We start from the raw sequence: 15,129 nt of genomic DNA on the forward strand, positions 1-15,129 counted from the left end.
AATTTCCACTGTTATGCTGATGATACCCAGCTATATCTGTCTATAATCCAGATGAAGCTAACCCATTACATAGATTACAGGCATGTCTGAAGACATAAAAACCTGGATGACTCTTAACTTTCTGCTTCTGAATGCAGACAAAACAGAAGTTATAGTCTTTGGACCAGAGTCTCTGAAAAAGAAACTGATTAGCCAGTCACTTCATTTGGATGGGATTAAACTGATTTCAGATAATAAAGTAAAAAATCTTGGTGTTATTTTTGATCAGGACCTGTCATTTAAATCCCAGATCAAAGAGGTTTCTAGAATTTCCTTCTTTCATCTGAGGAATATTGCAGAAATGAGCAATCTCCTGTCCAGGGGTGATGCTGAGAAACTAGTCCATGCATTTGTTACTTCAAGGCTGGACTATTGTAATTCTTTACTATCAGGAAGTCCACAAACTGTAGTTAAAAGCCTTCAGCTGATCCAAAATGCTGCAGCCAGAGTTCTGATGAAAATGAAAAAGAGAGATCATATCTCTCCTATCCTGGCTTCTCTTCATTGGCTTCCTGTTAAATCCAGAATAGAATTTAAAATCCTCCTTCTCACATATAAAGCCTTAAAGGGATAGTTCGGTATTTTTGACATGAATCTGTATGGCATCCCCATCACCAGTGTCATGCAATCACACTGACTTACCCCTGGCAGCGTCCTGGGAGCAGAGTTCTCGTCCAGTTTTGGTCAAGCCGAAAGTAGTCCGGCAGGTTTGCTAGACCCAGCGAAATAAAACGTTTCTCTTCCCAAAACATTATGTGTTCAAAAGAGCGATATTTTTGCATTCCAAAAACGTTGTAGTGGAAAAAGTCACACGTCGTTATCACTTGGTCCTATTTTCTCTCTGTTCGTATCAGTGCGCGCCGTCATTCAGACAGCGAGCTCAACAACAGCCAGATGCATGTCTCCCTCCGCCTAGCTCCTAGCTGGGCGGAGGGAGACATGCATCTGGCTGTTGTCAGGTTAGTAGGCCCTAGCTGTCTGAATGACGGCGCGCACTGATACGAACAGAGAGAAAATAGGACCAAGTGATAACGACGTATGGATCCTTATTAGTTTAGCTTTGCTGTTTTTCTCTTGTTTTATCTTCTTTCCACCCTTTTCTTCATCAGAACAAATAAAATATGTTCTGTTGAAGAAAACCCATAAATTTTCAGTCAATTTTAACCTCCAGATATATCTGAGCTATGGATTCATTGAGAATAGATCATTTTAAAGCCTCCACCATTCATCTTAATGTAGGAATAAAATCCTGTTATTTATATCCTCTATCATTGTAATCATTATTATTAATGTTATCGTTATTATTATTATTAAATAATGCTATTATCGTCATTATTTCCAATTGAGTCATTTGAACACCGTATAATTATTAACCAATAATTATGTTAAATAAAAGAATATTATGATCAACTGTATCAAATGCAGCACTGAGATCCAACAGGACGAGCACAGATACAAGTCCATTATCTGAGGCCATGAGAATATCATTAGTGACTTTCACCAGAGCTGTTTCAGTGCTATGATGAGCTCTAAAGCCAGACTGAAACTCTTCAAAAAGTTCATTATGGTGGAAGTGATTGCAAACTTGTTTGGCAACTACTTTCTCAAGAATTTTAGATAAGAAAGGAAGATTGGATATAGGTCTATAATTAACCTAGTCATCTGGGTCAAGAGACGTGTTAAAGTAGAAGAGAGTCCAGCCTCTCTCAAGGAGCTGGGTTCCAGAGCCCTGACTGTGCGTAGAGGTGAGCCCAACTATTTCTAGCCGGTTTCGCTCCACCTCCCGCACAAGCTCGGGCTCCTTCCCAGCCAGTGAGGTGACGTTCCACGTCCCCAGAGCCAGTCTAAGCGCCCGCGGATCAGGTCGCCGAGGTCTCCGCCTCTGACTGCCGCCCAATCCTCTATGCACTGGTCCCTCATGGTTCCCCCTGCAGGTGGTGGGCCAACTGGGGGATGGCCTTGCGTCGCTCCTTCGGGCTGGGCCCGACCGGGTCCCGCGAGGAAGAGCCCGACCACCAGGCGCTCGCCGACGAACCCCAACCCTAGGCCTGGCACCAGGGTGGGGTCCCGGCTCCGCCGTACCGGGCGACGTCACGTGCCTCGCTGTAGTCCTCGTCATAAGGGTTTTTGAACCGCTCTTCGTCTGACCTGTCATCCAGAGCCTGTTTGCCTTGGGAGACCCTACCAGGGGCATTTAGCCCCCGACAACATAGCCTCTGGGATCACTCAGGCGCTGAAACCCCTCCACCACGTTAAGGTGGCGGTTCAAGGAGGGGTGATATTGTAATTTATTAAGTGTGCATTCCCTCTAAAGTATCGATTGCTTTAGTGAAGTAAAGTCAGGTATTCTTATTGCTTCATGCATAAAAAGTATGGTTACCCATCCCCCAAATTGTATATAGCCCCTCAAATGCTATCTATAACTCTGCTCGCAGTAAAAAACAAAAAACAAATAATATTAATCAAAATAAATAAAACAAAATCAAAATAAAATAAAAAATAAATGGTGAAGTTTTAGTTCCTGGGCCTGATATTGAATCGCCATAAGCTCATTAACCCATTAAGTCTTCATCGTTATTACTTTTATTGAAAGAAATCATCATTTATTTTAAACATTTGGTCCTAAAATGTTAAAATTTTTCCTAAATTGCATTTTAGTGTTGCTACTTTACCATTACCAAATGTTAAAGTTTCAACTTGTGGTCCCTTAAATACTCTGCTAATTAACAACTGACCAAACTATTTTTCTAAACCCCAGTTTAATTTATCACATAGTAAAACATCTCTAAATCCTCCTTTTTATTCCTCTATTTAAGAATACCCCACCCCCTGATGATATAGAGAAAATTTAGCAGACCATTTAAAACCTGTCGATAAAAATACTCCTATAATTTATACTTTATGTTGTTGCCATCGCTACTGATATTTTTATTTAAAAAAAATACAAAAAAAAAAAAATTAAAATAATAATAAAAATCCTCAACTACTGCCTTGTTGTTTGGAAACATTTTACATCTACCTGTTGATCCTCGTAAAGCTAATATATTATTCATAGATCTATATTAATAAACCGGTTTAAAATAAGTTGCCCATAATTTTTCATTGTGAATAAGAAATCTGGTGTGTCAGTTCACTTATCTTTTTTCATCCGTCTTGTCCGATGATCCCATGACCTTCCATCAACCCATCACTGCCAGTGTTCTTTTCTCGTCCAAAGCAGTGGGCATCCAGTCATTTCCTTAATGTTCGCATCTCAGCAGCTGCAAACCATCCCTCCTTCTGTAGTTTAGGAGCAAAGTTAGTCTCTGTGCCCCTTGTAGGTTAATCCATCCTGTGACTCAAGAAAGAAAGTGTCCAATGTCTCTCCAAACAAAGATCCATTGTTCATTTTGAAACATTTCCATCCGTAGTGTAGTCAAAACTATTCAAACAAAATTAACATGCGTGCCACGTCTTTTTTTTTTTTTTCATAAAGGCTAAGATGTTAGTAAACAAACAGAAAAAACAAACAAACAAACATACAGACCCAAACAACGACAAACATGTAAGACAACAAAAACCCCAGTGGTGCCTCTGACTCCTCCAGATAGTTGTTGGTTCATCATGTCATTCATTTAATGCCTCTGTCAGCATGACTGCTCTTAATGGGGGCGCAATTCCACCCCAACAAAAGTCTGTGAGCTTCAAACCACCACATCCATCTCTACCTCATAGGTCATATCAGAACCAGAGAGGAATTAAAACAAACTCAGAGCTCACCAGAATGGCCTTCAGCCGGGAACAAAACATGCAGCTCACAATCTCTACACCCTGTCTCTGGCATGCTGCGTTCTTACACCATCTCTCTAATGTCCTAATCCATGGTTCCGATCCAGTCCAGTTACTAACCAAGTCAGTCCAGTTACTAACCAAGTCAGTCCAGTCAGTCCGAATCTATTCAAATCCTTCTATCAAAAATTTTTCAACTATCTGAACCCCTCTCTCTCTCTTGCTCTAGTCACTCTCAGCCAAGTTGTCCATTTCACATGCCAGAACTTCTGCAGCTGTTGGGAAAATAAGGGTTAATGCACATCTTAAACAAAACACAATGAAGGATGAGACTTTTGTCAGCCTGTCCTGGAAGAAAAAATGTTAACATTTAAGGATTGTTACAAACACAGCCTGAAAAAGAAAAAAGAACATATTTAAGCAAAATGATCTCCTGATCCTCCTTAAATGGGCCTCTGAATAATCATGCCTGCTCCCTGACAGCCGCACTGTCACTCTCTACAAGCAGGGAAAAAGTAAATGACCCCTCTGGTTTGTTACCAGGAAAAAGCAATCAAACAGTTCATCAATTAGTCAATAGTTAATCACTTCATTCACAAAAATTTGTAAAGTTAGCAGAATTTAACACGTCATGCAAAGAAAGTCATGCCCAGATGAACAGTGAAAAGTGTTAGTAATGATTAGAGATGCCCCTGTCTGAGATTTTAGTTTCCCAAAAAGTAAAAACACCCACTCCCATAATTATATATTAAAATTTTATTTTATTTTTTTTCTAATCTATAATCTATTAATCTACAGTATCTCAGCTGCACTCCACACCCAAAAATTACCTCACACCTTACAACAGCAACCTGCTCTGGTCTTGTCAGGGCCTCTCATAGGTGGGGCCCCTGAGCAACATGTTTGATACGATTACCCTTCTGTTATGCCCCCAGTGCTCCTTCTCAATCCTGTAAAAATGCAAATCATGTTAATCATGTTAATGTCACATCATAAAATATTCTTAATCATTCCCAACTTGACCACACACATTCTACCTCACATGCGTTCCACATTTAGGACAGACAGACAGACATTGGCCACATAAAGTTTGTTTAATCCATCAGTATCAATTTAGATTTATCTTCTTAGAGGATTTTTTCCCAATTTAAACAAAAAGTCATAATCTTTTCACCAGTCCGGTCTTAAGACCTCTGCACCAGTGCTTTTCAGCCTCATTTTAGGATCCTTGTTAAACTAGATGTGCACATTTATGGAAACCTAAGATTTATTTGCTCACGTTAGACAAAATAAGTTTTCACACCCAATGATTTTTAATTCTAAGCGTCCCCCAAAAATGACATGTTTGAATTTTCAAATAGGAGAACACCTCTAAGGGGCTCTGAAAAAGTGGTATGTGTTGTTTTTTTTTCCTTCTGAAAATCCCATTACCTGTGTAGATTTTTGGGAGGTGGGCACATAAAGATTCAGGGTGCTGTATCTGGCCCCCGTATCAACCATAAAAGAACAGTTACTGCCGTCAATCAAAATATCTATCACTGCTGCTGGAAATTTCTAAAAACAACTACCTCCATAACTACACAACTAGTGGGATCCCGGCCTCCCTAGTATTGCTGGGGGTGGGGCGGCTTGCGGCACTGGCATCTCTGTCCCTCTCTCAGTTCACTCCTCTGGGGCTGCAAACGGTGTGTAGGATAACCGTTTTGACACCACTTTGCTCTATGTCTCATTCGTCCGCAGACCCAGCAAGTGATATACCTGTCGTTTTGATCTTATCCTCTGCCCCTCTCTCTTAGCCTGACGTAGTCCGACTCAATTCTAGTCAGAATGAGTCTGATGCTGCTCCATAGAGCTGTGATTATGGGGCGTGTTTTGAACGAAATGCCTCTGCACTCAATTGGATAGACCTACAACCAATAAGAGCAACGGAGTGCGTGACGTATGTTAAGCGACGCATAGTTGTTGTCCACAAAAATCAAAGCGTGCAGTTGCACGCCTAGAATAAGAAGATGAGACTTGATCGCGTTTCTCTGTTCCTCTTTTAAAATTAATTTGCTGTCGATATCTTCTAGAACAGACCTAATAGCAGAATCTACTCACCCAAACTCTCCAGCGGCAGCCATTATTGTTGTCACCCAAGCGCGCTTTGGTCACGTGGTTGATAACGTTACTCTTGATCATCTGTCCATCATCGTATAAAGCCCGCCCTGACAATTTGATTGGATCGCCTGACAGTGGGCGATAATACTCGCGCTACTATGGAGCAGAGCCAGACCGAACTTCCCCACCTCAAACGTTGTGGGCGGGACTAAGTTCGGACTGGCACCCAGGCTACCTCTCTCTGCCACGTCCCCCAGCAAACGCTGCTGCCTGTGCGTATTGGTACATCTGGTAGTCCTCCTCCGCGTGCATGCTGGCAAGAGTCACACATTCAGGGTTAGTCATATTTGTCTGGGTATTTTTATTCTGTGATTTTTTTGCTTTATTTTCTTTTTCCCGTTCCTTTATAAGAATACAGTCTGTTTCATTTGGGTAGGTAGCTCTTAGGGCTGCCCAAAATTGGTCCGACACTGGGGCTGCTTTTGTAGGATCTGGAAGTTTGTATCTAAATGAGGCACTATCAGTAGAAGTTAGGGGGTTGTAGCTGACCGTCTGTACTCTACCTGCATCGTTATATGTCTGAACTAATGGCATCTGGACTACCATCTCCCTGTCACTTCTATTATTCTCCTTACTCAGGTTATATTTGCTTCCAGCGGGGTCAAGCGGCTGTGAGTAGGCAAGCTTGTTCTGTGTTATTCTTATGGCATCCTTGACTAGTTCCACAGCTCTATCAATCCTGTCATTTATCATCAAAAGGCACTGATCCTCTGTGTGCGGTTGTCCCATGTCTGTAGCTCCCTCCTGTCCCCCATAGCAAAACTGTTCCACATGTTTAAACACCCCTTTTCTGTCCGTTACTTTATTTAACTGCATCTGTTTTTCTGCCAGCTGTTGATCCATCTCCTGCAGTTGTAGTTGCAATTCTAATCTTCTCCTTTCCATTTGTATCATATCTTCCTCATTGCTATCCGTATGTGGCTTCCTCTGCTCATCTCTCCCTCTCAGACTGTCAGCTGCCCCTAGACTGTGCCCTTCATGTGCTGTGCTTATTCTATACATTGTTGACACTCGCTGAAATGCCTTATTTACCGCCTCCTTTATTAAATCTTGCATCTGAAACTCCAGTCGTACCTCTTGTCTCAAATCTTCCTCTATAGGCCTTATTTCACAATTTATCTGACCTTCTCACAACTCTATAACAGGCATCTGCACACATGGGTTTGATGGAAACATCACCAGCCTTACGAAAGATTTCTCTGACACCTTGGTGTGGACTGGGGTCCATAATAGGCTCTGTTTCTGCAATATTAGATGTATTCATGGGAGGTTTTTCTTACCCTCTGAAGTGTCGAGTGCCTGCTCACCTCCCTGAGCCCCGTTTTGCTCCACCTGTTCCTGTTCAGAATCCTTGTCAGAAACATAGTTACTAAAATTGAACTTGGTTTGTCTAATCAGATCCAAAAGTTTTGTTTCTTCCTTCTGGTGCTAACGAGGTATTTCTGGATTCAATTTTCTAGTCCACATGCATCAATTATTCACACCTTCCGTTCACACCGTGTATAAAATTAGACCTCGACGTCTTACGTGAGATCCCTCTGGGCTTTAAACTTTTTACCTATAAACTTCAGTGAGCCGCTTTTCTGCTAAGGAAGCGCGTCCGTCAAAGAAATACGTCCGTCAGTGAAAAGAAAAAAAGGAAAGAAAAAAAATGAAAAGAAATTTAGAGAAAAGAAAAAAGATTTATATATATAGTTCCGCCTAGTTCACTCCACCAACTCTGGAATTAGACAAACAAGTTGCCTAATTCGGGATTCGGCCTAATATGTTTTATGGGGTTCCATTTTATCGTCTCTCTCTTTCCTTTTATAAGAGAAGAGAAGGAAAGAGAAAAAGCCCACTCTGAGCAATTTCTCTGTCCTCTTTTGCATAAAAAGCTTCAGCTCACTTCAGAAAATCACAACACAGCCAAAGTGTTTTAACAGTAAAAACACTGGAGATATTTTGTAATAAGGAATCTCCTCACCTTATCAGTTGTTTCGGCCGCAGGCTGTGGAGCTTTTTCCGTCGGTGGCTCTGTTGTCCTGCTTCCAGGTCACGGGCGGAAACACCAATTTGTTAAAGTGAGGAGGATTTGTCCCCTTGGAAGGAAGGCTGTAGCGCCCCGGGGGCCTCCTCATCGGTTCTTTTCCTGGGAGCAAGTTATTTACTACTCTTAACTCAAACTGGGTAAAACCATATAAAAAAGGACTATAAAAACAGGAATAAAAAGTAACAGAGTTTATTCCAGATCAGGTCGTTACAGGACAGAGAAAAATGCTTAGAGCTGCACAGCTGTGGTCTCAAAAATCACGTCCGCAAGCGTCCGGCAAAGTTTGAGCCCCGAACAACGTCATCTCCTGCTTCTTATACCTTCTGAGTCTATGTGTTGCATCATGTGGATGCTTAGCTGTCCGTATCAGAAACTGACACGCCATCCATGTCTTGAACTCCATGCAGCTTGCTTCTACAGTATGCTTCAGGGTTACAGATACAGCAGCTCTCCCATCAGACCGGCTCCAAGATGTGCCCATATCCTGTGTATTCTTAAAGACACGAAGGCATGTGCGACATCCACAATGTGAAGGAAGGCCTTCTGCTCTGTCTAATCTGACTAACAAAATAACAATGCACATGATGTATAAATAATAAAACCTAACAGACGGTTTCTTAAGCAGAATTTTAATTCCAGCAACTTTAAAAGCTTTAGGTACATATCCCTGTAACAGAGATAGATTAATCAAATCTAAAATGGAGGAGGAGATCAAAGGGAATACCTCCTTAAATAACCTGCTTGGAACTGGATCTAACATCCAAGTTGAAGGCTTAGATGAAGACAATAATTTTGCCAACTCTGAGTTCAACTGTTCAACCCGGTTCAGATTCCATGACTACCTCAGGTACAATCGCGGATAGAGGAGTGCTTATGATCTTATTTTAATAAGATCAATCTTATTTATAAAGAATCCCATAAAATCATTGCTGCTAAGAGCAGGTGGAATGGACGGTTCAACAGAGCTATGGCTCTGGATGAGTTTGTCAACTGTATTAAAAAGAAATCTAGGATTATTCTTATTCTCCTCTATTAATGAGGAGAAGTATGCTGCTCTTGCTTTACAAAGGGTCCTCTTATACAGCAGTAAACCATTTTTCCAGACTAGGAAGGACTCCCGCAGGCCTGTGGAGCGATATTTTCTCTCCAGTTTCCTAGCATTTTGCTTCAAAGTACGCAGCTCTGCATTAAACCAAGTAGCAAGCTTTCTATTTTTAACGGTTTTCATTTTCAAAGGAGCTGCGTTGTCTAAGGCAATACGCAGAGAACTAGCAACCCCATCAACAAAATTATCAACCTGTGAAGGGGAATAAGCTATGCTTTTGTACTCTGCAGCACTGCTCAGCGACACAGAGGAGAGAGAAAGTGAAGCAGATTCTTTAAAATTTATAACTGCTCTATCTGATAAAGATCTACTAAAATTGAACCTTCTTTTGGGGGAGGAGAACTCTGTTAAAGTAATCCTGAAGGTTATTAGAAAGTGGTCAGAGAGGACAGGGTTGTGAGGAAATACTGTTATTTCTTCACATTCTATGCCGTATGTCAGCACAAGATCCAAAGTATGAAGATGAGAATGTGTGGGACTATTCACATTTTGAACAAAGCCAATAGTGTCTAAGATAGCATTAAAGGCTGCTCTTAAGCTATCGCCTTCAATGTCAGCATGGATGTTAAAATCTCCCACTATGATGACCCTGTCAGTATTTAATACCAAATCAGAAAGGAACTCTGAAAACTCATCTAAAAATTCAGAGTAAGGACCTGGTGGACGATACAAAGTTACAAAAAGAAGAGGTTTTCTTGCCTTGAAATTTGGATCAGGGAAATTAAGGGTTAAATGTTCAAAAGAGTTGTAGGTATTAATTGTTTTGGGAGTAATCAGTAAGTCAGACTGGAAGATTGTTGCTACTCCTCCTCCTCGCCCAGAACTTCTGGGGATGTGAAAATTTAAATAGCTTGAAGGAGTTGCCTCATTTATGCTCACATAATCCTCTTGCTGCAGCCAGGTTTCTGTAAGGCAACACAAGTCAATGTGATTATCACAAATCAAGTCATTAACTAGTAGACTTTTAGAGGAAAGCGATCTTATGTTAAACAGACCGCATTTAATTGTTTTAACTTTTTCCCCAATTGGAGTTATTTTAATTTTAATTAGATTATCATGATTTACTCCTTTGGGAAAAGAGCAAGAATATTCTTTTTAAACATGGTATTAATAATATCTGTTGTTTTAACATTTTTCTGGGGATTCAGAAGATCAAAATTAAAGTCACCGCTCACTGTATGGGTCTTGTTTCATTGACTAAACAGGCTTTCAGTTTTTTTGTTGAAAATGTCTAGACATGTTCCTGGAATGCTAGCACAATTAACCACAATGTTTTTACATTTTCCTAGGTTTTTGTCTATTTTTATTGCTTTGTTTTTTCTTTCTCACCTCCCTTTCCATCTTTGTGTCTGTTGTATAAAATTTTACTCCCTAAATCATTTTCAGTACCAAGAGGAATTATATGGCAACAGTCATAATGGTCTGCTTGTTACTGTAAATCTGTTGGGCTATCAGCTAGCTATGTCATATTGATTCCCAGGGTTTTTAAAGAGAGATATCTAATATTTAATAAACTAAATTTAACTGTTTTAACTTTATTTTAATTAGATTATCATGATTTACTCCTTTGGGAATCTTTGCTAATTTATTAGATTTTGGTCGTTGGTAAGACACTGTCTGGATGGAGTAAAGAGTGGGTAACAGTAGAGAAGCTGCAGAGATGTGTGTTAAACTACAACTCTGCTTCCTGGTCTGCACCCTGGGTGGTCAGGGTTTTGGAGGACTAATAAATGTGGCCAGATTCCTAGAAAGAAGAGCTGCACCATCCAAAGTGGGATGGATGCCGTCTCTCCGAATCAGACCAGGCTTTCCCCAAAAGGATTGCCAATTATTAATGTAGCCCACGTTGTTTTCAGGACACCACCTAGACAACCAGCGGTTGAATGACGACATGCGGCTAAACATGTCATCACTGGTCAGATCAGATCAGGGAGGGGACCAGAGAAAATTACGGAGTCCCACATTTTTTTGGCAAACTTACACACCGAAGCAACACTAATTTTAGTGACCTCCGATCGGCGTAACCGGGTGTCATTACCACCAGCGTGAATAACAGTCTTACTGTATTTAACCTTATCCTTAGCCAGTAGTTTCAGGTAGGATTTGATGTCGCCCGTTCTGGCCCCCGGCAAACATTTGACTATGGTCCCTGGTGTCTCTAATGCCACGTTTCTGACTATGGAGCTGTCAATCACCAGAGTGGGCTTCTCAGTGGGTGTGTCACTGAGTGGGGAAAACCGGTTAGAAACGTGAACGGGTTGGTGGTGACCAGTGGGCAGAGATCCACGACTACGCTTTCTGCGTACAGTTACCCAATCGCCTGGCTGCTCAGGCACTTTTGGAGGACAGCTACGTGGGGGGCCTACTTTAACTCCTGGATGTTCAACAGCCTGAAGCCTGGATTCTAACTCTGACACCCTCGCCTCCAAAGCTACTAAAATACTACACTTATTACACATCCCATTATCACTAAAGGAGGCAGAGGAATAACTGAACATCTGACACAGAGAGCAGGAGAGAGGAGAGGAAGAAGGAAGAGTTGGAAAAGAGTCAAGGGAGGGAGAGAGAGAAGCCATAGCAATGCTAAGCTAGCGCTAGCCTAGGCTAGCTACTCCTTGCTATCAGAAATAAAACCGTGTGAAACTGACAAGTGCTCAGTAGAAAAGTGCAGCAGAAGGTGCTATGTTTTAAAGTAGTCAGTTAGAGTTAAATGGTAAATGGTAAATGGCATGTACTTATATAGCGCCTTTATTCAAGTTAGGAGACCTGACCAAAGCGCTTTACACTACATTCATTCCCCCATTCACACACACACTCACACACTGATGGTGGCAAGCTACATTGTAGCCACAGCTGCCCTGGGGCTCACTGACAGAAGCGAGGCTGCCGTACACTGGCGCCACCGGGCCCTCTGACCACCATCAGTAGACAATGCAGGTGAAGTGTCTTGCCCAAGGACACAACGACAATGAAAGTCGGAGTCGGGGCTTGAACCGTCAACCCTTCGATTACAGGGCAAACTCCTACATCCAACGCCACTGTCGCCCCTTACTTAGATACAGAGATATCACAGAGAAAATAACTTCAGATGGAGTTCCTCTGAACAGCTGCACACTCAGTTAATCCAAACAGGAAGTGAACAGGTCCAAACCTCCAACTCATCCTGTCCTCTGTTGTCCTCTCAGTCCAACAACAGGTGGAGGTGGAGTCAGGGGTGGAGTCTGTCCTGCTGCCCTGCATAACCAAAGAGAACCTGCCTGGAGATGTTAGAGTGGAGTGGAAGAGATCAGACAGGACGGTCCATGTGTTTGATAACGGTTCTGATCGTCCTGAAGAACAGGACCAGCTCTACAGAACCAGAACCAGGATGAATGAAGACCTGCTGAGAACTGGAGACCTCAGTCTGACTCTGAGGTTCCCCACAGGTGGAGACAGTGGGTTCTACACCTGCAGCGTCTACAGCAGCAAAGGAGACGTCCTGATGGTGAAACAAGTTCAGCTAAAGGTCAAAGGTCAGCAGTTTAATCTGATCTTGTTGTTTTTGATCCAATCAGCTGATCAGTTGTGATCAATAGTGATCAGAGGCTCATTAGAAGGTCAAAGGTCAATGAGTGTGTGTGAGGTTCAGAGTCCCAGTTACTGTGATGGACTGAGGGCAGAACTGGACCAGAACCAACATTAGAATGAGTGAAGATGAGGAACCAGAGCAGGAGGCAGAGGTCCGGTCCAGACTGGGACCAGTTTCCAGAACTTCTCCTCTGATCAATGGAAGCTTTGGTGGAACCAGTTCTACTGCTGGATAAACTGGATCAGAACCAGTAGATGGGTCAGAAGAGAAGCATTTCAGAACCAGAACCTCAGTCAGAGAAAATGTCCTGCTGCCGTCTGTCCAACTCATCCTGTCCTCTGTTGTCCTCAGAGCTGCTGCCGTCTGTCCAAGTCATCCTGTCCTCTGTTGTCCCCAGAGCTGCTGCCGTTTGTCCAACTCATCCTGTCCTCTGCTGTCCTCAGAGCTGCTGCCGTCTGTCCAACTCATCCTGTCCTCTGTTGTCCTTGGAGCTGCTGCCGTCTGTCCAACTCATCCTGTCCTCTGTTGTCCTCGGAGCTGCTGCCGTCTGTCCAACTCATCCTGTCCTCTGTTGTCCCCAGAGCTGCTGCCGTTTGTCCAACTCATCCTGTCCTCTGCTGTCCTCAGAGCTGCTGCCGTCTGTCCAACTCATCCTGTCCTCTGTTGTCCTCAGAGCTGCTGCCGTTTGTCCAACTCATCCTGTCCTCTGTTGTCCTCAGAGCTGCTGCCGTCTGTCCAACTCATCCTGTCCTCTGTTGTCCTCAGAGCTGCTGCCGTTTGTCCAACTCATCCTGTCCTCTGTTGTCCTCAGAGCTGCTGCCGTTTGTCCAACTCATCCTGTCCTCTGTTGTCCTCAGCGCTGCTGCCGTCTGTCCAACTCATCCTGTCCTCTGTTTTCCTCAGAGCTGCTGCCGTCTGTCCAAGTCATCCTGTCCTCTGTTGTCCTCAGAGCTGCTGCCGTCTGTCCAACTCATCCTGTCTCCTGTTGTCCTCAGAGCTCCTGCCGTCTGTCCAACTCATCCTGTCCTCTGTTGTCCTCAGAGCTGCTGCCGTCTGTCCAACTCATCCTGTCCTCTTTTGTCCTCAAAGGTGCTGCCGTCTGTCCAACTCATCCTGTCTCCTGTTGTCCTCAGAGCTCCTGCTGTCTGTCCAAGTCATCCTGTCCTCTGTTTTCCTCAGAGCTGCTGCCGTCTGTCCAAGTCATCCTGTCCTCTGTTGTCCTCAGAGCTGCTGCCGTCTGTCCAACTCATCCTGTCCTCTGTTGTCCTCTCAGTCCAACAGGTGGAGGTGGAGTCAGGGGTGGAGTCTGTCCTGCTGCCCTTCACAACCACAGAGAACCTGCCTGGAGACGTTAGAGTGGAGTGGAAGAACTCCTCAAACTGGAAGGTCCATGTGTTTGATAACGGTTCTGATCGTCCTGAAGAACAGGACCAGGCCTTCAGAAACAGAACCAGGATGAATGAAGACCTGCTGAGAACTGGAGACCTCAGTCTGACTCTGAGTTATCCCTGTGAAGTTGGCTTAAAGCGTTTCAGCAGCGGAGGCCTATTAATTAAACATCATGGGATCTTCACCTGCAGAGTCTACAGCAGCAAAGGAGAATTAATGATGATGAAAGAAGTTAAGCTAACAATCAAAGGTCAGAGTCTTAATATAATTTCATTTAACAACATAAACAAACGGGTAGATGCAGCAGTATATTGCTGTTGATGCTGCAGTATATTGCTGTTGATGCTGCAGTATATTGCTGTTGATGCTGCAGTATATTGCTGTTGATGCTGCAGTATATTGCTGCTGATGCTGCAGTATATTGCTGTTGATGCTGCAGCATATTGCTGTTGATGCTGCAGTATATTGCTGCTGATAATGCAGTATATTGATGCTGATGCTGCAGTATATTGCTGTTGATGCCGCATTATATTGCTGTTGATGCTGCAGTATATTGATGCTGATGCTGCAGTATATTGCTGTTGATGCCGCATTATATTGCTGCTGATGCTGGAGTATATTGCTGCTGATGCTGCAGTATATTGCTGCTGATGCTGCAGTATATTGCTGTTGATGCTGCAGTATATTGCTGCTGATGCTGCAGTATATTGCTGCTGATGCTGCAGTATATTGCTGTTGATGCTGCAGTATATTGCTGTTGATGCTGCAGTATATTGCTGTAGATGCTGCAGTATATTGCTGTTGATGCTGCAGTATATTGCTGTTGATGCTGCAGTATATTGCTGCTGATGCTGCAGTATATTGCTGTTGATGGGTGCAGCATATTGCTGTTGATGCTGCAGTATATTGCTGCTGATAATGCAGTATATTGATGCTGATGCTGCAGTATATTGCTGTTGATGCCGCATTTATATTGCTGTGATGCTGCAGTATATTGTGTTGATGGCATTTTATTGTGTTGTGTCAGTATATTTCTGTTTTATGCTGCATTTTAAATTTCTGTTGATT

General features: G+C 42.9%; 1 protein-coding gene and 1 long non-coding RNA gene across 2 annotated transcripts; one reads left to right on the forward strand and one right to left on the reverse strand.

The window, feature by feature from the left end:
• Nucleotides 1-3,178: 3,178 nt before the first annotated feature.
• On the reverse strand, nt 3,179-8,119 carry LOC119782857. The gene is made up of 2 exons (XR_005280719.1): nt 7,934-8,119; nt 3,179-3,370 (listed from the first exon to the last, which is right to left on the reverse strand). It is a non-coding gene; the product is annotated as an uncharacterized LOC119782857 (long non-coding RNA).
• An 847-nt stretch (nt 8,120-8,966) lies between these two features.
• Nucleotides 8,967-14,311, forward strand: LOC119782858 (the record flags this gene model as incomplete). Its single annotated transcript, XM_038284032.1, has 3 exons — nt 8,967-8,991; nt 12,290-12,616; nt 13,946-14,311. Coding segments are annotated over exons 1-3 (718 nt in total), but the record flags the coding sequence as incomplete, so codon positions are not given.
• Between the last annotated feature and the right edge of the window lie 818 nt (nt 14,312-15,129).

Source organism: Cyprinodon tularosa, unplaced genomic scaffold (assembly GCF_016077235.1).
Source record: "Cyprinodon tularosa strain WSP-4 unplaced genomic scaffold, ASM1607723v1 ctg1981, whole genome shotgun sequence".
NCBI lineage: Eukaryota > Metazoa > Chordata > Actinopteri > Cyprinodontiformes > Cyprinodontidae > Cyprinodon > Cyprinodon tularosa.